Below are 24,360 nucleotides of genomic sequence, written 5' to 3'. Positions count from 1 at the left end.
TCTTGCAGATTTCTTGACACAAAAACAAAAACTGGGATTAAAAACACTTATTTGTTTGTGTCGTTTTGACCTTTTAAAAGTTCCTTAATGCAGCAGGCAGTTAGCACACCAACAACATTTCTGCACATGCAGACCGCTTCCACTCACCTTGGATGATGATGTGTCACACTCCTGGCAGATCCAGCCATATCCAGTCTGCTTGGGGGATTTCTTTAGCGGGGGGTCCAGACACCCGAAGTGATAACAGAGCTGGCACTCATCACACCTGAGGCACAGGACAGGAAGGGCCTGTGTTATGTGTCACATAAATAATGCTGCTGCCCTCCTTCAATCAAACCAGCGGTTCTGGAGAGATGATGGATGATAACAAGGCAGCAAGCTGTCACCCATGAGACTTTGCTAATGTATTTCTACCCCTCTTTAATCACTGTACTCCCTTGACTTTACACAGCCATGCACTGTTCAGTGGTTTTTCTAAGTGCCCTGATAAATACAGGTCTTGTTAGTGTCAGAGAAATGCTTGTTACATCTCCCAAGGATGGACTGTTTCTTCAAGCTCATGAGAAGAGACGCAACTCCAACACACAACACGAAAAACCTGCTATACATAAAAAAACAACAACAAATATGGCACGAAAACTTTAACCCATCTATTTCTATAAATGTCAAAAGGGAAGTTAAGAACTACGGACGTTTGTGGTGATAACTTTTTATTATGTAAATCACTTTGAACTGCCTTGCTGCTGTGATGTGCTATACAAATAAACTTGATTGATTGATAACTTCCTTTATTTGCTCTGATCCATTATCAGTCAGCCATTATAATAATTCAGATGCGTTATGCTTTTACTAACCAATTTCTGGAGAAAAAGGCGAGAAGAGAAAAAATAATGAATCCAAAATTTATGGTTTTGGAAGGACTTCTTCCTTTCAGTTGTCCTTTTCTCTTAGTCAGCACTGCAAGTGCAGTTTCTTTGACAAAACCTCTGCTTGTAAAATACAGCTGGTATGAATGGTTTTCTGATGACGGAAGGAACTACTTCAGATGGCTTAAAAAATGATCGTCAGACCTGTTAAAATTGATTCTCTGTGAACTGTTGATTGGTTTTGGGGAATAAACTCCAACTCTTTTCTCATTCAGTATTTGGATGAAAAACTGTAAATTTGTAAAGAAAAATTAACTAGTAGGTAAATCATATTTACTAAAACACAAAAATTTTGTTTTGTTTTTATTAAAGGGAAATATTGTTGCATTTTAGAGTGCTGAGACCTATAAATATGAAATAAAACATTAGCAAATAAAAACAACTTTTAAAGTCCTTTGTGACAACAGAAAGGTCTTTGCTGAAATAGGAAGTAATTACCATATATAGATGATGAAGTGTCATCTGGATCCATTTTATATGATAGATTATTCATGTATAAAGGATACAGACTTTTTTTCTTGATAAAACAAGATTCCTTTTTAACAGGAATATGTCGAACAAATGTACAGGTACTCATTGAAGACAAAGAAATAGACGTAGAAAACTTTTGATACAGACATCATCATATAGGGAACAGGTAGGAAAACACTCTCCTTTGCAGAGTTTTTTCTTTTTGTTTTTGTTTCCCCAACACAAAACATTTGTTAATGTCTGCAGATTGTGTTAGGTCAGTATCCGTTGTCTCTAAATGAACACAGGTTAGTCGTGATCATTAGCTGCAACTGTTATTTTCTATACATTTTCTGATATTTATGTGTAAGCAAATGAATGAAGGAGCTTAACTGCAGCTGCAGTCCTGTTCTATCAGTATGTTATCTTTTCTTCCATCTATCATATGTGAGAAAAGTGAGTATCCTGACTGCAGACTGTGAGACTGACCAGTGTGACAGAAAAGAGATTCAAACAACTGCAATGTTTCTGAATAAAGTTTTAAGTTCTGGGTCACAGAACTGACAGCAGCAGAAGGTCCGGTTCTCTGCTGGTGATCTGTTACTGGGAATGCTGGTGTAAACGCTCACTTATAGAACACTTTGATCTATAAGTCACAAACACAAATTTGATATCACAAATTTGTGTTTGTGATATCAAACACAAATAACCACATTCCACATATTGTAGGTTTTACATCCTCTGCAATAAGGCCTGGGTCTTTCATGCCATTTTTTTTAATATCTCTTCATTTCTGTCACAAGAATGAATACACAGAAACTATTGTGAGCCTAAAACAATCAGAAAAAGATTAAATATTATGATTTATGCCTAATAAAGATGAAATGGTTTTATTTACCTTCAATCTAACTCCACATGGGCCTGAAAAACTGCCCATACTCAATTATCCTTTTTTTCCCCGTGTTTTGTCCAGTGTTTTTCTTTTTGTCCTTAAATCCCTTACACTGCCCTTCTGTCTGCTATAATGAAGATGAATGGAGTTTGTGGTTGACCTCCCTGGCTGTTCCTGTTATCAGATTTTCATTGAAGATTGTGAACCTCCTACATTGATTAGAACATAATTAGCTCTAATTGTAAAGTGAGTGTTCACTAGTCTGATGGAGGTTATTGAGAGATGGTCAGCATCATAAATGAGAAGAAAAAAATGTCTGCTCTCTTTGGGATTCAGCTGAAACTTGTTAAATACTCCAAGCCTTTGAAAGGTGGTTTTTGTGTGCTAAATAAACTGGCATTGTTCAGTAATTTACAGTTGGTAATTATTTCACTGGTCGACCAAACAATGCATTTAATGGACTTTATTTTTTTTTTCAAGTGCAGCCAAAAAATAAAGCCAGGTAGTTTGCTTCAAGCTGACTCTTTGTCTACATGAACTATGAAGCCTCTGTCTAAACAGAACCTATTAGAAGCTTTTACGTCATAGTGCTGTGATAAAAATCTGTTGTGATCACAGGCCGAGTAGGCTTTCAGAACATGCAGCTGGGATTGTGGAACACAGTAGCTCTGACATGAGAATTTACAGAAAATGTGAGCAGGGTGTTTACCTAACCTTTACCTAATACCAGCTGGCTCATTTCTGTCACAAGTCCTCTGCTGGCAGTCCAAATGTGTCCAACACTGTTGAAACTGTTGTGCTCTATCTGCTTCAGATTCTACTCATTCAATCAAAAATACTTTATTTATTACAATTAGAAATGAAATCTTGCCGCAACTCATGTCTAAAAATCTTCAGAGTTGTGTAATTTTAGATATTTTTTTATTTTTAGAAGAACATTTTGTTAGCTTAAAAACACTATTTAGTTCTTCCTTAAAGAGTTTACAAAATGAGGTTAAAATGCGCAGACTGGCTCTGATTACAGGGTTGTCACAGTACAACTCCATTACCAGTGGCTGAGGACAGACTGAGGACTGGCTGAGGACAGACTGAGGACTGGCTGAGGACAGACTGAGGACTGGCTGAGGACAGACTGAGGACTGGCTGAGCACAGACTGAGGACAGGCTGAGGACAGACTGAGGACAGGCAGACCTATGGACATTGAACCAAACAGTAGTGAGGGAAACATGAGGATTTGCAATATTGCTCTTGGGAACCATTTTTTGGACATGCAGTACGATTTTATTCCAAATGTGTATATCTGTAAAGTTCTTCAAAATGTTATTTGGGGATAAAAGTGGGGATTGTTTGAAATAAATAGAAGCCTTATGGCAAAAACGTTCATGTACTGTAAAATCAAAACTGTGTTGTGTGGGCAGCATGACAAAGAAACCTGACATCTTCTGTTTATTATTTAAGGCCAGACGAGTGTCTGGTAATCTGTGCACTGTGGCGCGTTGCCCTCTGGCAGCAGACTGGTGATACCTGTGAAATAGATGGGATAATACAGTGTGGTATTTACACACTAAGCATGGCCGATTTAGTAAAACCAGAGTAAAAATTTAATTGGCATGGATAATTGGCATCTTATGAGTTGTAAGGGCATAACCTAACAGCTGCTGCACATTACTACACATACACCACGGCAGGTGCTTTTCTCTCTGGCTCTCTGTCTCACACACACACACCATCAGATGATGTGTGTGATGGGCTGAGCAGGCATATCTAGCCGAGAACCGATGGGGATTTAAAGTGCCCTCTAGCCACCTAGTGAATAGAAGACAAATCACCAAAGTGCGTGTGCTCTGCTAATGAGCACACTCCTATTGTTGCTCACAAACTGCCAATTGATTTTACATGAATCTCCAACTAAGGCATAAAGGAAAGACCAAAGTCTTCTGTTTCACAGCTGGAGACCATTGAAGAACTTCCAAATTCACAGGAGTGCTCTTTCCATTTAGCCAGACTGTAGTGACTGCACACATGCTTTCCTAATGACTTTAGCAAAGAATTTGACGCATATGAGCAGATCTAAAGTATGTCCTGATGGTGCAGACAAGACATTTCAGGGGTAAGGCACTGAAAGGTGGACTCATTCCAAATACTTTCACTTTATACCCAGATATATTCTCCCAACAGTGACATCCAAGAAGCAAGTGAGCCTACTTCTGTATGCATTTAAAGTACAGGGGCGGATTTGCTAGCTAGGATGTGGGGGCTTGGACGGACGAATGGACAGATGGATAGACAGACAGAAGGAAGGAGGGAAGGAAACTAACATGTCACCAGCCAGATCAGGCATCATCAACTAAACATAAACTTTGTTTTGAAAAGGAATTTTAGTTTTAACTTTTGTATGGAGTTACTGTTCATCAGAGAACGGATGGGCAATTACTGGATTGATTGTTTAATATTACTGATCATATCAATGAGTTCAAATTGATTATGTTTGCAAACCCCCAAAAACGGTGGTTCACAGGAACATGTTGGTGTGAAGAACTTCTTCCTCTTAACAAATGAAATCATCTGAAAACCTTTTTTCAATATTTACTCAGGTGATCTTTATCCAATGTTAAAAATTGGTTTATGATCTGAAATATAAAAGTTTGATAGAAAAGCCAAAACAGAACAAACATTTCACACAACTAGTGGTCTGAATAGGTTAATTACTATAAATTCACCTCCACAAACTTAATTGTTTTTTTGGATTAGATTATGACAGTCTCAGTTTTGTCAAAACGTCACTCACTGTTTGTGCAGATGAACATTTGGGCTGAATATCTGAAGTGATGAATAAAATCTGCTCTCTGCAGCAGAGACATAAAACAAGGAATTTAAACTGATGAGTCTCAGAGGTTAAGTCAGTTCCATTTAGTAGAAGTTGGAGAACAGCTTGTTAAATCTTAAAGCACGCTGTTACCTTAGAATTAGGCTTGTAGGCGTTGTTTGAAGTGCAAATTACACTGTGATTTTACAAGTTTTTGTCTTTGTGTGTTTTGACATGGGTTTTACTTAATATTTTACTAGCATGTATTCTATATTTTGGGAACAGTCAATGAATGGCAAGTTTATAAGTAGAGAATGCAAAAAACCCTCCATAGTTTCCGATCAGTTCAGTCCTCCATTGGCAGATCTCCGTTGTGTTTCCAGAGTTGATCTGAGTCAGCGGCCACCTCCAGCCTTTATCTGCTCCCAACAATGCCCTTACGTGCTCAGGCACAGCAAGGTCCTTGATGTTATCAAAGCAATTTGGCCGTGCTTTAATCATTGGAAACATTGAGCAGCTCCCCCTCCTACCCTGTACTTTGGAGGCAGACAAAATCCAATCACTCATAAGAGGTTATTGATTGATGTAATCGTATTGGAGGTGAGGGTGTGGAGGGGATGTGACAGATTGCTTTTGTCTGCTACATGTGTCACTCTCAGTTGGCAATTCTTGTCCTCTTTCATCTGCTGTTTAATCTATGACTGAGGTTTTCACATCTTCCTCGCCCCTGCGGTGGCACCAGTGGACCGGTCCTCCCTGAGTGGTGCTGATGGCCAACAGATCTGTGATCAGCTGTTTGATCTGATCCAGCTCTTCCAGCTGTCACATTCCTGTTCATGTGTCGTAATGAGAAAGGGCCGTCGCCTGAGGCGCCGCAAAGAGCCTCCATTTTACAGATCTCCTGCAGGAGTTTCACTGATGTGTCATTTGAGTTAAAGGAGATCACAGCAACCACGATATTGATGACACAATAAAAACACCAAGCAGTTGGATGAATTGAATATTATGTCTACAAGAGCACTTCTTTTACCCTGAAATGAAAAGCACAATTCAAGCTGTGACATTGCTGAGCCAGGATACAAGAGTGTCTCAATAATTTGAAGGATTTCTGAATTCACACAAACAGCACAGACATTTACTATTGATAGTCCTCTTTAAAGGGGCAAGTATTATGTGTTTCCTAGACACGTAGTGCCAATTAAGTAACTATGTGACCTTCAATTGTTATAAAACTGCTGTATATGTCAAATATGACTTTGTAATTTGACGCCTTGAAACTGAGCCTCTATCTCTTTAAAAACTCCTGCTCTTGCTGAAATTCTGCCTTCAAGAAGTCATCACAGCACCGGCCCTCAATAAACCCCTTTAGCAACATTTCTACCAGTGTTTCACTGAGATGTAGCTCCTATAATAAACTCAGCAGAAGTACAGTTCCACTGGGTGTTTGCTAATTCCTGCTGGCTAGTCTGAAGGAGCTGAGTGGGGGGAGGGCTGCTCTGTGAGGTGGAAGACTTTGGAAACTGCAGGTACAAGGAAGAGCTGTGCCTCGAAGGCGACAGTATAGATAAAACTAGATAATTACATACATTACAGGAAGATACAACCTTTACTCCACAATATCTGATATTAAAAGAGACTAAACTTTTCTTGTCTTAGGATTAGCAGAATTATTTCTATTAGCTAAATGTTACCCCATGTTGCCAGACGTTGAGGCAGATCTGGACAAACAGCAGTTACAGCAACTTTGAATGGGCTTATTGCTAAAAATATGCTATATGAACAAAATTACCTTACTTTACCTTCATGTTTCACTGTAAAGAACATGATAAATCAGAAAGAATAGAAGAGACTTTAGTGGCTGTACTGGTGTGCGGCTTGTAATGCTGATTAAATTAAATGGGTAATTTTTCTGCACTCCGTAGAAAGCAACAGAATTTCCAAGCATATGAATTATATCTACCTATTTGATTATAATGAAGTTTTGGACTGAAACTTTATAGAAGTCAAAGCTTCTTAAATACAAAAATTGGATCATTATCAGGGACAAAACAAATCCTGACTGGAACATTTACACTTTCTATTTTCATTTTTGCTCAAGAGTTTAGATCTAAGGATCATGTGCCCTGATGGATTCGATCTAAAGCCGGTAGGTAACGGTGTGAATGCAGACCGACTGTTTTGCTCTGGGAAATTTTTCCATATTTGTTTCACAGAATGAAGGTAAATTATTCTGAAGCACACTGACAGCTGTCCTAATGTGACCCCAAAGCAGCGGAGGGCATGCGTTGTCCAGGTTTGGAGACAAACGCATTTTATGACAGACTGACGTAGTACTGCTTCGTTTATAACGGTTTCAGAGAGATGAGATGATTCATTTTAAATGCTAAAGGTTTCACTTGACTGTCAATACTCCTGTGGATGACAGAACCCATATTTGTCACGAAGTTATAGATCAGTGTTTTACCAGAACGCTGTGGTGTTGATCTGCCTCTAAGGTGCTGGAGCTGATTGTACCCAGTGTGAAGTGGAGCTGGCAGATCACACATCCAATCAATGTCAACCTGACAACACGCTGTCAGAATTAAAGAGTGTTTGTGTCTTTTTCAGTGGAGCTGTGCAGAACCACTAGTCATTTTACCCCTCCACCCTCAGAGCACATCGCTTTGGCTTTCTGAAACATTCTGCAATAATCTCGCTTTTTAGTTAGTCGTATATAAAAAGTGACAATGGAGATCAGGAACTGAATTTACTTAGGACTTTATGATAACCTGAGCAGTCCTGCTGATCCAGCATGTGAACACTTGTACACGGAGCGCTCCATCCAGGAACAGATATGAACTCATTCAAATGTCCATAGTTTTCTTGGGAGTTTGTGGAACTGCTCATTCTTTTGAAAAGCTCTGCTGTCTGAGACCAAGAGGCTAAAACAAGGCAGTGAATTTATCACAAGTGGGCAATGCAATTACCCTGGGAGTGGCCACGTGACACAAATCAATATGACACAAAGCACTAAGCCATTGACTCTCATCCATGACAAAGTGCACCTCAGAAAGGAGTGGATTATTGGACTTTTGGAGCCTCCTACCTTTTGATCTACTGTTAGGTCAGTGCAACATTAGAAAAGAGCCATTGTTTTACAAGATGGGGAAAGTAATGAATAGACTGCTGACGTCGCACGTATGGATAAAGCCAAGTCAGAGCAGCTACTTTTATTAGCCCATCTAGACACAACTCATTCACGGCTATAGAGAGGATGAAAGAAGCACAAGGACGGGTCTTTCTACAGCTCTCACCCAGAGCCCGCAATGAAACCAGAGCTTCTTAAATTTTCCAGCAGGGGGCTCCAGTAAACTGGGTACCAATTTAAGAACATATTTGTGCCCCCTGCAGTGCAGGCCAAATTGGAGCCTTGTGACACCTAACAGACATTGAATTTTCTTTCAGAGATTTAGGAAAAAAGACAGCAATAATCTACACGACACCCATAAAGGTCCAGGATTTATATCCAGTGTAATAGCTGAAATATATGGAGTGGAGGTTGGGGTAAAACGGATAAAAAATAGAAGCCAGTAAAGAGGTTGGGGAATGAAAAGTGTAAACCTCAGGGAGCGCTCAGGCAAACCCACACAGTGGGTGAATCAGTGGCATAAAGAGACAGGGGAGGAAGCAGAGGAGTGATAGATTTTAGCTGCTTGGCCACTCTTCCCACATAGCTCCAGTCCAAGCTCTTGAGTTTTCTGTTTTAATAGAGGGGGAAAGGGTGAAGTCAGCAAAAACAAAATGCCGCCATTAAATCATCTCCCCGGATCTGGTGTCAGAGCAGTAATAGGAAATGCACTCATCATCGGAAAGGTTACTGCTTTCCAGAACCTCCCTGCTAGCTTTTCTCTCCTGCCATCCCCCATCCTCTGCACTCCACCAATCCCTAAGCTCTGCTTTCAGCCCTTAACCAAAACCCAGATACTTGGTCAACACTCTGGGATGTATGAGCTCCCGAAGGGTATGCTTTTCTCTCACAGATGGCACATTTCTGGATCTCATCTCTGAGGTATCTTTAGAAAATGCAAAAAAAAAAAAAAAAACCTGCAGACTTTGGTTACAGAGACCAGAACATTTTGCTAATAGTCATAAGAACAATGATGCTCCCTTCTGTCTAAACAATAGGGAAAATCATTAGAAAGTGAAAGGTGAATAAACATCTGCACAAATCATCCACTGCAGCTGTTGAAACATGTCTGTGGTTGATGACACAAGCCAAACAATCCTGTCTTTCAGTGTATTTGTTAGGACTAAGGCTGTTTTCACACCTGATGATCCAGTAGGCTCGGTTTGATTGGGGACCAAAATTGCAACATTTGTTCCAATTTTAGCTGTTGCGGTTCACGTTCACACTGCAGTGACAAACAAACCAAAAGCCTGTTCCCCTCCTGGCCTGTGGTGGAGCTGCACCAACAGCTACTGAAAGAAATAACATCTGAAGAAGACTGAGCACAACTACCTTCTTAACAAAATGTAAACAAAAATTAAACAATGTCAGAGTTTAGCAATTGTAGGTTTTCTTTTTTTTAATCTTTGGCAAAAACTCACAAGCCATTGTTTGTTTTGCTTGCATTTACCCAGAATGCCCTGCGCTGTATTCCGCTTCCTGCTTCTGGAGCGGTCTCCGGTTCGCTTGCCGTTCACATATGCATTGATATCAAAGGAATGAAAACCATTGTAAAATTTCCAGAATACTACAAATATACGTATGTATGTATTTATTTATGGTAGCAAGGCTGTCAAATAAATATGAATAGAAATTAGACTTGAAGTTTGACAACAAACCCAAACAATTACTTCCTGAAAGGATTACCGGTTAGATGTCTCAGGCACATTGTTCTGGATGTTTCAGTGTTATCTGACAGAAATAGTTCCCGGTTTTCTGAACTCCGGTTATTGTGAACTGGGGTTCAGTGGAGTTTTCTTCATGTTCATGAGGGGATGGGGGGAGGCTCTCTGCTGTCACCCTGTTGTTGCTCAGGAAGTGGGGATTGTTTTTCTCCACACAAAATAGTTTGTCTTTTTAGCTGATTCTATTTGCTGTTGTTTCCACACTGTAAAATGTCCCATGTCCATCACATAACAACCTTGGATCCTTTATCCCCTCACTTGTATACACTGTCTGGACACAATAAAGGTGTGCAGAGCAGCTGACAACCAGCAGCACTGTAACCTTTAACTGTTGTTCATTATTTTTTATATACGGTGCTGTGCTATTTAATAGTGCTGTGCAGCTCTGGATTGTGTGGTTGCTGCCTTGGGCAGGTCCTGCTGGTGAAAGCGACCCCTGAACTCGATGGGACTTCAGTTAAAAAAGGGATAAGAAACGGCAAAAGCAAATATCCTGCAAATCATCATCACCATATACTGTAAGTTATTGCTGCTTATTTTAAACAGAAGTTCACATCCTCCTGCTGGTGCATTTGAGACTTTACTCTGCGTAGGTTGAGAAGTAACATTTCATTTGAGCAGCCCACAAGAAAACAAGAGGGCCACTTCCCAGGTGATAAATCACTGCTGACAGGGGGCATTACACGCACAAACGGACCGCCGATGCCGCACCTTTACAACAATTAATTAGCTGTCTGACACTCATTTATCACTGCAGCAATAAGGTGAAAAAAATCAAGAGTTTATTAAAGCGCCACTTAATTTCCAAGAGCTAAAGGCCAGACGCTGAGACACATGACATAGACAGCAGAAGCAACATTCACACTCTTACTTCATGTTACAGTACAGCAGAGATCAAAATGTTCCCTCAAAAGCATCACTGTAAACAAATGTTTGGCAAAGAAAACGCAGTCTCATGTCTCATGGCTACGTCACAAATCAGATTTCACAACACAAGATATGATCCATGTTTAAGAAGCTGCACAGGCACAAAACAAAAAGACAGTTCAGCCTCTTCAATAAATACTGTACACATCATCACACTACCTAGCATTCAGACTTCTGTAAGATCACATCACTAAGTTGGAAGTTGTGTAATATTTACCTAATCTATGCAAATACATTGTCATGCATCTTAGAGCTCAAACAGAAATGGGCAGCAAACAAATTTTCTGCAGCTGCTTGATTCCTTCAGCTAACTGGGCTGGTCTGACGGCTCCCTAAAGCATGCATATATGGGTCCAGAACGGGGAACAGAGTGACACATGAGGCCAAGATGTGACTGCTGTCATGAGCCCAGTCAGGCCAGCGAGTGGAGACATGGAGACCAACCCGGCCACGTCTCTGAGGACAGGTCTGTTCAGCTGTCACTTAAACATATTGACACACTGGAAGACTTCTTCATGTTCAATCACTCTAAACACATTCAGACTAACATCTAAATGATGCTGCTGCAAACTACAACTAACCTGATCCTACTGCAGTAGCATTAGTTCAGTGCTTTACTAAATGGACCAGACTTTTCTTTTCTTGTGGTCCTCAGCATACTTCAAACTAAATCACAACACAGGAAAACCTAGAAAGCCACGGCTCAAGTGGTCTAATTACTCATGCCGAGTTGCTATGGGTGATTGGCATTGGAATTCAATCAATAATACTGATTACAACTGATTAGAAGGTCAGACAGGCAAAAAAAAGGCAGAAAAATCTCACGTTGATTTTAAAGACAATCGGTTTTTGGCAGAGGAAGAGAGGGGAGGGTTGAGCTGCTGAAGAAATGTTCAGCAGCTGGGGACTACGTTGGTTCGTCACTGTCAACCAAACCCACCAGACTGCAATCTGAAAAATCTCCTGTTGACTTGTTTTAAGGTGAAACAACAATCTAAATCCTCTGTGATCTAGCTATAAATGAATAGCATCAGAGGGTAAATCAATAACTCTAACAATACAATAACAAATATTTTCCTGCCAAATACAATTAATTATATCAATAAAAAAAATCCTTTACCAACAGAAACAAGTATTATACTGAAGAAACTTTAACACACAATAATCCACTAAGATGCTGTCAGTATGTACAAGCCCCAAACTACCAAAAGAATGAAAATAAACGTAAGCATTCAGGGTTCAATGTTTTCAGATCCAAAAGTTCAGGTAAAATTGTTGGTTGGACAGCTGCTGGTCCAGTTTGGTTCAGACGTGCTTGCCGAAGCGATGGGAAGGTGTGGTTCTTCCTTCTGACTCGAGCCTCAATTTGCCCCTCTGTCTCTAAGCCAACGGCCATCAGTCCCGACATTTTATGGGAGGTGAGGTGGCTGCCCCGGCTCTCACAACCTGTGCAATGCAAAGATAGAAAGAGTCAGGGCAGCACACCTCACACCCCGACCAGAAACCCTCCAAACTAACGCTGCATCAGGGGCATTCAGCAAAACATTGACAATCTGTGGCTTCTGACTGCAATACCAAATAATCATAGTGGGATTCTTACTGCTGTCTGTCTTTAAACATCACTGTGTAAAATTATGAAACATACATATTAAAGGTACAGTTATTAATGGAAAACACGTCCTTGTTGGTCAAGTAGCCTGATATCTAAAGCTACAATACTTTAATGTACAAATAGAGTTCAAGGTCAAAGACTAAAAGGTTCTGAGGTTCTATGGCTGTACAGGAAGCCATACAGGAAATGTTTCCTGTCATAAGGTTTCTCTTTACCATTTAATGAGATACAGAGAGGCAATGAATGATGGTGAAAAAAGAAAAATAACTCCTCCTTACTCACCAAACACTTCAGCATCACTACAACTGATAACCTGCTTCAGGGAAAATAAAGGTTCTGTTCAGCCCAAAGTCTGGTGTTATGGTTTAAACCTAAAATGGTCATTACATGACAATATGCTATCAAGGCATATGCTGGGTTTCAAAGAACAGCAAAGAAGAATCCTGTTGATTAGATGCCAAACACCTGATACCTCAAGAGAGGAGGGGAATTAATTGTGCTATTCATTACACCTTAATCAAGTGAGCAAATGTATGTGGCAGGTCAATATAGGGTCCTGTGGAGAGGACAACCTTAAGCCTCACACGCTGCACAGCCCAGCGGCCGGAGTCTAATGAAGACTGAATTTTAATCATCAGGAGGATATGGCTCCTCCAGGAGACACACACACACAAATATGGACCTCTCAAGGTATGCACACTCACACACATACACTCACCATGTGGAATAGCCCAAGCTGGTTCTCTTATACAGACAAACACATTGCCTCACCTCACTAGATTTTCATTGTCGCCTGGTCCTTTGCAAGTCGAACACTCGGTTCTTGTGTCATCAGCTTTGGGTTTTTTCTGCACCGCAGACTGGCGTTGTCTGCGTTCCCGTGGCAGTGGTTCCTATGGGAACACGGCTGATTAGAAATGAGAGCTGGATGGATGCTTGTTTGAGCCTTGGAAGGAAAAATGAAAGCTAAAACTGTGGAGGGAGTACAATGTGCTGAAAAGTATAACTCCTTCATTTCCAAATTATACACAAACATTTCTGGCTTCAAAACCAAATGCTGGACCTGTTCTTCTTACAGCCACTAAAGTACCTGAACAGAGAGGATCCTCAGGGTCGCCAGCATGGTCTGTGTGCTTTGGAAGTTTACTGAACCAGTGTTAGCAATAAGACCTGAGTCCCAGCAACCACTAGCACACTTGCATCATGTGGAAAGTATTTGAGCAGCTTTCTGATGAAGTGAGCAGAGAACCTAAACATTCACCATCTGTCACCTGATCCATAATTTTTACATTAGGACAGAAGATTTGGAGGATTACATTAATGGGAGATTTGTGTCTGCTAAGCAAAATTATCTAGTCTGAACTAATGAATAAATAAAAAAGAAAACGAATCAGAAAATGTTATAGCTACAAAGATTTGTGAACAGCAGTAAGAAGAAGTGACTAACCTCAACTTTCTCTTCTCGTTCTTCAGTGATAGGAACTCTCTTTCTCTTCTGGCCCCTGGTTCTCTGTGAAGCACAAACATTTCACTTTAACACAAGAAAAAAATCCTCCAGGCTCCATTCAACTCAGTTCACTGGAATGTTTTAAACTCCAGAATGACAACTTGATTTACTCTCTAAAGTCCTCATACTTAAAATGTCCAAATAAACAGAAGTCAAACCAAAGAGCGAATAGATGAACAATGTCTGTATTTTGGTTTTGCACAGCAATTACAATATCAGCCCACACTTTTAATATTGGTGCATCTCCATTTCTGATGATGTAGTTGGGTTGGGCTGGATATTGAGCCTCCAGACACGTGAATGTCAAATGTGCTGATTCTGCACATATTACTAACCATGCTCCCCTGCCCAACTTTACTAATGCAGTGGCATTAATGAGTTGTTATAAATATAGATTTCTGGCCTAAGTTAGTAGTTTGTACTACATAGTGAAGGAACATATTTGAAAAAGGTTCATTTCTTAGAACCATATTTGGATTCATTGGTCTCTGACTACATATAGTAATAGATTTCTGGCCATAGTGAAAGATACCAACAACACAATAAAAAGAAAAATATATTGTGATAACAAGTAAAGACTTAATAGTTGCTTGTATTTTCCTTACTTTTCATTTTGAAAATTAAAAACCTCAAAAAGGAAATGAAATGACTAACCTCTTTATTGCAGCTCAGAAAGACAGTCCTGTTTAGTATTGGTGCCATGGAAACAAACATGATTCAGGATTATTTTATCACAACAATTACAGTTTTTCCCTGAAAGGCTTGAAACTCTAAAAACTGTAATTCATCTATTCCCCTCTACTTCACTGGTATGAAGTCTGCTATTTCTTCACAGAAAGCTTAATGTTGAATGAGAGGAAATACAAATCCAACATCTCTTTGGAAGCAAGCAAGCATTTGAGCTTCTGGGGAAGTTTATAAGGGGAAGAAAAATCAACAACATATTTAAACAGATTGTGAAAACAATTCCATCTGTTGCCTTTGGCTCACCACCACTCACCAGATGGAGGAGTTATCATTAAGAATGCTAACTGCAAGAATGCTGCCAACAGGCTTCTTCAGAGATCCATTACTCCTGGGTCTGCAGTGTAAAAGAATGCCCATCTTTATTCAATGCATTCTCCATTTAAAGCACTGTCTGTTAAGGCAGCGAGAGAGCAGGAAAGTGTGCATTTGAGGAGCTGGATCAGCTGAAAAATGCTCAGCCACACAGCACAGCTAATCTCAGGCTCTGTTCAGGTGAGGAAATTAAAACTGCAGGCACTATTTTATGTCCCACGCAAAATCAATCTTTTAATTAAGTACATCAGTGCATCTTTAACAAGCATGAATCATTTCACAGAGGATTAGAGAAATTAACAGAGCATAGGACAGATAGTAACTAGCCATATTAACTTGCCGTAATTTTCAGCTGATTAATTACACATGTTCATATGGAGAAGTTTTGCATTCTAGCACAATGTTAAGCTAAACTACGTCCAATTAGGAGGATATTTATCTCCACTTTGTTCTCTTGTTAGGCTGCTTCATTATTCAGTTATATGTCTAAATATTCACTAATAATCTGGATATTATTTAATAGTAAATTCATTTAAAAGACAGTGGATTTCAGTTAAAGTACCAGAACAGCATCATGTTTAATAAAGGCAATGACTTTTTAAAATGCTGACACATTTTGGAGCAGACTAAGGTTAAATCTCTGACATGTCATAGAATCCACTTAATGTTGGGTTTGCTAAATATTAAAATGTCAAAATGACTGACAAGAAATATTTCACTTTTATACAATATTCTAATTTTGGGAGATGTACTAGTATTTCTCCATGCCACTTTATAAAATAATATATAAATTAAAAATAAGAAAATGAAATAAAAATAATGACGAATGATTTTTTCTTGAATACAGTAATTTAAATACCGGTAATTAAAAGCAAGCAACAAATCAAAAGGACAGCAATACTGCCACTACTTCAACTAAACTTTTTAGAGGGATGCGTTTCTGTTCTAACTTTTATTCTCGATCTCTGAGAGGAAAGGAAATGGAGGACATATTTAGAATCTTTAAAACATATTCTTCTTCAGTCAGCAGACATCCAGGATTTTCCCAGAAAGCCCAGCACTGGGGTGGTCCACCAGCGCCCCACCATGTTTTTTGTTAAAAATGTCCACAGGAAATTTGAGAATATGACAAGCTAATTTATGTGTTAGTGGAAGATATTGCTGACAATACTAAAATACAATAAAATATAATTCAAATAAAAAACATGATTCTTTGCAGTTCAGCTAAATCCTAATTAAGTGGATCTTAAGACAAGCTTTGTAATGCTGATCATATTTAAAAGCAAAATAAATTAAAATAAATATTATATAAATAAAATGCACAATGATGAGTAAATGATGAGTTCATATGCTTAACTAAATATTCCCAGAATACAACATTCAGTTTTCTTAATCAATCTGTTATGTTCAGAAATGTCTACAGCTTAGTGCACTATTTTGATTTGCTGGTTGTGATTGGTCATTACTTTACTTATCAAAGTGAATTCACTATTTACTAGAAACTAAATGGATACCTGTCTGTGGTTGACTGGTTCATTTACATAGACTTGCAAATAATCAGTTGTTTTTTAATGCACAAATACAATTTTTAAAAATTATTTTCGTTGAACATTCCTTTGGATTGGAGTATGCTTTAATAATCGCAAGGTATGTTATGTTGTAATTTTTTCTGTATTATGCAGTATGTCATTCTTAATTCTGTTTTTATATATTTTTATCTTTGTGTGACTCTACATGCTTTGAGTGTAAGTCACTTTGCTGCTGTTACAATAGAATGTTCACGCAGTGGGACAATAAAATTATATTTTCATTCAACTTTATCAAGTTGTGTGCACACACAGAGCCAAGCGTGTGCCACAACACGCACTAAGCGCTTTTGAGCGAGCATGTGTGAGATAAACGAACACAAAATGTGACTCAGTCTTTGTAATTGATCTTTCAGAGGTTTGTGTTGAGTGTACAAGCAAGCGGTGAGGTTTTTATACTTGACGTGTATGTAAGGTAATAAATCAATAGCAACATATATTGTCACAGACACATGATCAATATCCATAAATAAGACAGCTGAATATTCAATAGTCAACATATAGAATATTCCCTGAATTCTAATCCAGAACCATATGGCATTCTGGGAGATGTAGGCAGACAAAAGGCTTTGGCTGCTCACTGCCAGCTAAGTAAGGTGGGTGACATCAATTAACTCACTCTTTGGTTACCTGGCAACAACTTGTTCAGTAACTTGTGCAGTTTAAAGTTTTGCCGCCGTGCCTCATAACGGCTTCAAAATAAACGCTGTGAAGTGAAAACTGAATAAAACAAGAAAGGTCATGCCAAAAAACTAATCAATAATTATTGATATCGACAATCATCACTATCGAATGACATGAAACACTTATAAGTTTTGAAGCCATATCGTCCAGCCTCTACGTTGGTGCAGAACTCACTGAAAACATAGCATCTCCACTAGAGCGCCTCTAACTGGTCCTGTATCAGTCCGTCTCGGCCAGATTCTTCTCCATTAGCAGATCCAACTAGCCGCTCAGAGCACTGCAGAATTGATTTGACTGGCAAAATAACACATTTGTTGATTGTCCCATGATTTACGTCACTGAAAATTCCAAACGACATTTCTCATATGGTTTAACAGTGGACCAGCAGACATGCCATTGTTGGCAGAGAGCTGATCAGTCTGGAGGAGATATTGAGCTTTAATCAGGAGCAGAGCCAGGAGTTGGGTTAAGTTTTATATTTTATATCAGGGGTGCCACTGCCCTTAGAAATAAGGGCAGTGGAAGTTTGGTCACCCAGGAGGGATGGTCAAGTTGTCCTATAAGATTAGTCAAAGGGAGGGCATTACGTAAAATCAACGCTTTTGAGCTGCATAGCATCAAACACATACCTGAACTGTGTTGCTTTCTTTCATGCTAGTTTGAGGAGTCCTTGAATCTCCCATGGCAATCAATGGAAATATTGTACGAGTTTATGGAGTAGAAATTCATAAGTTTCTTACTTCTTCCTACTCCTTTTCGAGCATGTTAAGATTATTGTGGTACAAAAATATGTGTCTTTTGGATTCCTTGTTCATGTGTGTTATTTATACTTCTATCATGTTTGAAATAAATAAAGTAAATAAATAAACCATTGGGGGTGCTTAAATTCTTGCTCTCACAAAGATCTGCCTATTTACCCAAATCTCCTCCTCGGAGCTGCAGTCTCCAGTCGAGCCTCTGCCTCACAGAGCAGCCTTCCACCACGCCTCAGCTCCTCCAGACTAGTGGCAGCAGTAATTAGGAAAAAAACCTGGTGGAACTGAGCATCTGCTAAGATCATCATAGGATCTGCTTCCCAAGTGCAGCGCTCTTAAGAACGATTAAAAACGGCTTAATGAAGGAACACGGGGCTGGGCTGTGTCAGAAAGAGCAGAAGTTTCTTAAAGAGACAAAGGCCCAATATCAAATTTCAAATGTCTTTTAAGTTATGTTTGATATTTTACAACTTTATTAATAACTGAAGGTAACATAGTTACTTGACTGTGCTATAGAATGGCATAATGTGCCTGGAAAATACATAATACTGCCCCCGTAAGGTTCCTGCCTAATCACATAGATGATAAATAAATAAAAGCCGACACTGCACTTTAATCCATTAATAACTTCCCCAAGACACTCAGACATATAAGGTGCCACTGGACTGTTTAAAGATGTCCACTAAAGGAAAATGTGTTTTTCTGTTAACACACAAAACTCCTTCCTGACAAATGAACTCCCAGACACACACAAAGGCCAGTAGGAGGTCGATTAGCAGGTCCTGATGAATGGAAACATGGCTTTAGAGAAGTGCAAGGACTCGGGCGCTCCGGTAAAAGCATTAAAAATGCAAAGCAGCCCTTTTAGCTGCTGCCATTGCATGCCTTGCTTTTGAAGATAAATGCTGCACTGAAGTGCTGCTCCTGAATGGCTGCGGCTGTCTGAGAAATCACAAGGCTGCTTAATCCCAGAGAACCCCGGCAGGGTGTTCAGCACGTATCTGAGAGCAAACAGCTCCAAACCTGAGCAAAAACACTCCAGCGCTCACCACACAGACCGAGGTCCAAGACGCTCTTCCTCTCCGTCTTCCTCTCTTTGAAACGCAGGCACAGAATTTAATATTTCTACTGAAGTCTTGGGAATGGCAGTGTCATGTTTTGACAGTAAAAACAAAGCAAAAATCAGATGGGAAGTGAAACACACATCATACACCCACACAGACACTTCCAAGCTGTCAGATATCAATCTGAAGTGTTTGTCAAGGGAGCAGAGAGGCAGCTCTGTGTTACAGGATCAGAGCATGGTCAGTTCAGATAAGCAGGATCCAGTGAGCAACAGAGAAGCTTCTGTTCCTGCTCATAGCTCATCCTTCAGACATGGACCGTCCTCCATTAATCTGACAGTCACTGAACACATCACTTTCATGTCTGAACGCTTCGTCTGGTGGTGGGATGTGAAGATTAACCTATTCATTCACATTTGTGAAAGTGAGTGCCTTGGTAGAGCAACAGTGTTTCTCAATGATATCTAGATGTATTGCTCTGTTCACATCAAATCTGAAAGTTTGGGAATGGAGGAGAAAAAAAGAGACTGCAGACATCGCCCTGAGCCGCAGCAAACCCAACAACATTCAGACATTAAGTTTATGTGTGACAATAGGGATGGGCATTTATTGTGTCGTTTATCATTTATCATGAAAAATTTCTTATCGTTGATTGCCTTGATTAATTTTAATTTATAATGCTAAAAAAACTGATTGAAATTTTATTTTTACCTGTTTCTCCACTGTTTATTCCACAAGAGCGTCAATAAATATCAGTAAATTTTAATTAAATAAATGGAGTTACTTTGAGCAGTTAAATTACATAAATCACTGCAGTAAAAAAATGCCTGTTTGAAATGGGAATACTTTTCCAGAACAGTTTTAGTGTCTGTGGCACCATGAATGCTGCCATGCAGTCACAGTCACACAGAGACCTAAAAAAGACATAATACATATTTTTATCATTATCAGAATAGTATCCTGATAAAATTCCAAGTCCATATCACTCAGCTTATATCACAATATTTAGAAAATTCTATTTAAAATATATTAGCATACAATTTCTCCATTACTGTGAACTCCTCTGGATAAAGCCTTCTTGTACATTTTGTATTGTATTTATACATCTGCCACTTCTTCAGGCTGTTCATTGATGTTTGAAAACAAATTAAAATTTTTACATGAAAGCAGTAGGAGTTACATGATAGTAGGAGTTAATTGTGAATTTATGTCCGATAAGCTTTTTAGGATGTCAGAAGCAGTCAGAATGACTCCGATTTATACAGTGGATTGTAAACATCTCAACAAATGGTTAATAAAAAAGTAAGATTGTATTTTCATTTGATACTAAATAAACAATAGATGTTGATTCTGGTCATTGAATCAGACGTGATCTCAGACTGTTGGCGCTTCAGAGCAGAGCTGCTGTTGGGTTCATCTGTTTCTATTCCTGCTGTGGGGAGTATTATTATTCTCAGTAACGACTCCTAGTGTTTGGAAAGATAACTGGAATGTAGGATGATTGAATTGAAAAATTTTTTTGTAAAGTGCCTTGAGACAAGATTCATTAAGAACTGGCGCTGTTGTATAAATAAAACTGAACTGAATGGAAATGCAGCTATTGTGGCAAAATCTAAGTATTTTGGGCGTCATCAGGTCATCCGTTTTCACTGCTTCGATCTACATGATGTTGAATCAACACGTAGAATTCAACTGAATGAAGGAGAACTGAACGGGATCCAATGCAAAACCAATGAACTCAAAAGAGTTCATTGGTTTTTACTGTGTGTATGCACTGCCTTACAAAGGTTCATTTCAATAAAAATGTATCAAGGCATGACAATACAAGCAAGTGAAACATATGAATATTTAATACTAATTTAAAAACACTGAAAACTCCAATAGTATAAACAAAAAAATTAAGAAAATGCTTTTTTTTTTTTTTTTAAATGTGCCTCTCTGTCCAATAAGAAGTTGAAAGTCCTTGGTCTAGTTAAAGCCCAGATCCTTGTCCTTCTGAGATGTGGTGGGGTAACTTCAAACACCCAGGACACCTCTCATACGTCTCACAAGTGAAAGGGAGAAACCAGGCAAAGATCCAGCAGAACAGCAGCAGACTGAATGAGTTTACACTAAAGACTGGCTGTGAGGGCAGGACATCACAACTCCTGCCTCAGATAGAGCCAGTTATCTTCTGGTTCACCAGTAAACAATGGTCATTTTGAAAACTAAGAGTATTTCAATTTCTTTTTTCCCAGACGTAAATAAAAACAAGATTAGACATTAATAATGTCAATAAAAACGCAAATATGTATGAATTTCAGATATATGGATAGTGATACAAAGGCAGCAGAAGCTCCGTGCTGTCAAATACTAAAGAGGTTTTACTCAAACCGATCAGCTGTAGAGCTAACCTGCTGATAGAAATCTGAGTTGCAGTGTGTAGCTGTATTTATGCTTTTCAAAGGCAGAACTGCATGTTACTGTACAGCTGAACCGTGAGAGGAGTCCAGAGTTCTGTGTGCAGAGTTTCAGCTGACAACCCAGAGAAAAGAGACCAGCAGAGGCAAAGTAACACACAGCACCTCCCTCTCCTCAGAGCTGTCTCTTTAAACTAATGCCACTTCAAAGTACATCCAAAGTAAATACATCAGGATGTGTTTTTTTTCCATCTTTGAACCTTAAGAAGAAAATGAGCAATCAGCATGAGAACACAGGTTAACTACTTGCAATCACTTAGCCCTCACATCCATCAGTCCCATTCTAATGATCCAATAGAGGAGGAGGAGGAGGAGCAAGAGGAAGAAGAGAAAGTAAAGGAGGAGGAAGAGGAAGAAGAGGAGGAAGAGAAGGAAGAAGAGGAAGAGGAGAGTTCACCAGTACTCACTGTGCCTCTCACTTGCTGCTTCTTGGGCTCTGGAGACATCTCCTGAGGGATGAACTTGATCGGTCCTTTGATCTGCCTTCTAGACCTCTTGGTGCCGTCAGGCAGCGTCTCCATAGCGATGTCAGCTTCATCACTGCTGGCCTGGTCACACTCGGAGCATTGCCTGAAGAAAACAGAGAGCTGTCACTGCTCTTGTATTAAACTTACTGTCAATGATCCAAATATTTGATATTTTATTGGACGCAGGTTTTTGCCGGCTGATTCCAGATTCAAGTCTGACCTGAAAAATTTTAATTTTGTACAAATATAGGTTCTAGATTGGGTTGAACGATATAAACTCCTATTAAGTGCCTTCTGTTATCCAATTATTAATCCGTTAATCCAAGAAATAATCCCAGATCAACCCTGTATAGTATTAATGTTAGTTCAGCATAAAAGGCTGAGATTTTCACATTCTGGTGTTAGAATTATTTATTTAGCTGTAGATGCATCCTTTGCCACAAATGATCAAGGGCTTTTTAGGCAATAACATGTTTATTCTGAAGTATTTGTTTATTTGAATTTCTAATCCATTTCTAATATTGTACTAAAAGGGTTTAGTCGATTACTAAAGTAACTGTTAGCTGCAGTTCTATTTTAAATTGAAACAAATTATTCTGTCCATCCATACTAACAAACACTTTAGTTTATTCTAAAATGTTTTAAAAGCCTGCCACGTTGAACTTGGAAAATCAAATTCATGACCTTGATCTGACTGTGAATTTCTGTTTTTAACTCACTGATACAAAAATGATGAAGCCATAAACATCTGACACTCCAGTTCTACATCATGAATCAGCTGAGAAGCTGAAATATGAGACCAGTGTCATTACAAAAATAGGAGGACATCATGTACAATTAACCAGCTGCCTCTCCTTGTTTCTTTCATTTATAACATGGAAAAAAGACACAGTTCTAGTTGTTCTCTAATGACCACAGTTCATTAGAGTTGCTAAATGTGGAGAGGCAGAAGCATTAAATATCTTCTTCAGATAAAAAGCTGCAGACTGTGGGAGGGGAAGGGAGACGGTGACATTTCTACCATCTCTGCATCTGCTATCTGATAAAACAGCTTCCACAGACGGAACAAAAATGTCACCAATAATACGACTAAAATGCTCTCCAGATCCAACTGGTAGCTGCTCCTTTAGGAGGAGGCGAATAAAAAGAAGAACCTGCTGATTACATTCACAGGATGAATGAGTTGCATCATAAATGCTACCTACACCACTTTGTGCTGTTCTCTCATCTGAGGGACAGTTACAACCAGATTTCTAATGGGGAGTTACTTTTTGAAAATGTATTTAACAATGAAAATTAATGTAACAAACATCAGGATCCATATTATGAAAACGCCATCCTGCATCACTTGTTCTGTCAGCATGATCAGAACTGATGTCATTTCTGAGTTTCCCACATGAATAAAGTACAGGAAACACAGAATCCCATCCTGCAGGGTCTGGATGAGTCTCACCAGTAGCTGTTCTTTGTCTTCTTGGGCATCCGGGTCAGAGGAGGCTCCAGGCAGCCCAGGTGGTAGTAGAGTTTGCAAGTGTCGCACAGGACCAGCAGATGTTGGTCCTGGTTCTTCTTACAGATCCCACAGCTGCAGAAATGATTCAGATAAACCACAGACTGGAACAGACTGGAACAGACTGGAACAGCTGGCAGCTTACGTTTTCTGTTCACAATACACTGACCTTTAAGTTCTGCTTAAAAAGGAATTTATAAAGTTGTATGAAAAAGTAAAGCAAACTCTACGATTTTAATGTTTAGTGGAGACTACTGATAACGTCTTACAGGTTTAAAACAGTCCTAAGCTCAAAAAATTGATTTATATTTACATTTTCACTGAATTTCTTTTGATATGCCCATTTCATTAAGTGTTAACTAAATCAGTTCTGTAGTCTTTACTGTCGCATCAAGATGAGCTGAGCTGATATCATTTCATTAACCTGATTAACAGGCTGAGGGGACTGATTAGCTATGGTTGGATCTTTATCTGTGTAGATAAAGATATGTATGCAGCACTGGGAGATTTATTTTTTTGCACTCCTAGATGCTCAAAGTACGCAAATAAAAATTATTTAAGAGCTGAAAAGGTGGAGTTTGCATGACATGTCCCCTTTAAAAGCATAAAACAGCTGCATCTCTGCCATAACAGCCTGGGATGTGCATTGCAAACTGGCTAGAAATATAAATGTTATAGCGTTCAGTATTAGTTTATATTTAACATTTGTCTCCATTCACATAAAAGAAGAAGAATGACAAGGTGTCCATGACTGTCCTCTGGACA

General features: G+C 39.1%; 1 protein-coding gene across 3 annotated transcripts in view; it reads right to left on the bottom strand.

The window, feature by feature from the left end:
• The window catches only part of phf14 (PHD finger protein 14), an 81,529-nt gene that overhangs the window by 23,857 nt on the left and 33,312 nt on the right, over window positions 1-24,360 (bottom strand). The window contains exons 13-17 of one of the 3 annotated variants that reach the window (XM_023344816.1): window positions 23,539-23,670; window positions 22,026-22,188; window positions 13,952-14,014; window positions 13,276-13,397; window positions 148-265 (exon numbers count right to left, since the gene is read on the bottom strand). In XM_023344816.1, coding sequence (XP_023200584.1) covers window positions 148-265; window positions 13,276-13,397; window positions 13,952-14,014; window positions 22,026-22,188; window positions 23,539-23,670 — 598 coding nt within the window. Of the gene's footprint in view, window positions 1-147; window positions 266-10,725; window positions 12,339-13,271; window positions 13,398-13,951; window positions 14,015-22,025; window positions 22,189-23,538; window positions 23,671-24,360 lie in introns of those variants that run through there. The other 2 variants (XM_023344817.1, XM_014470792.2) reach the window with 2 other exon arrangements.

This window comes from Xiphophorus maculatus, chromosome 13 (assembly GCF_002775205.1).
Source record: "Xiphophorus maculatus strain JP 163 A chromosome 13, X_maculatus-5.0-male, whole genome shotgun sequence".
Taxonomy (NCBI): Eukaryota; Metazoa; Chordata; class Actinopteri; order Cyprinodontiformes; family Poeciliidae; genus Xiphophorus; species Xiphophorus maculatus.
Note: the sequence above shows the minus strand (reverse complement) of the source record. Positions and strands in the feature narration are given on the sequence as shown.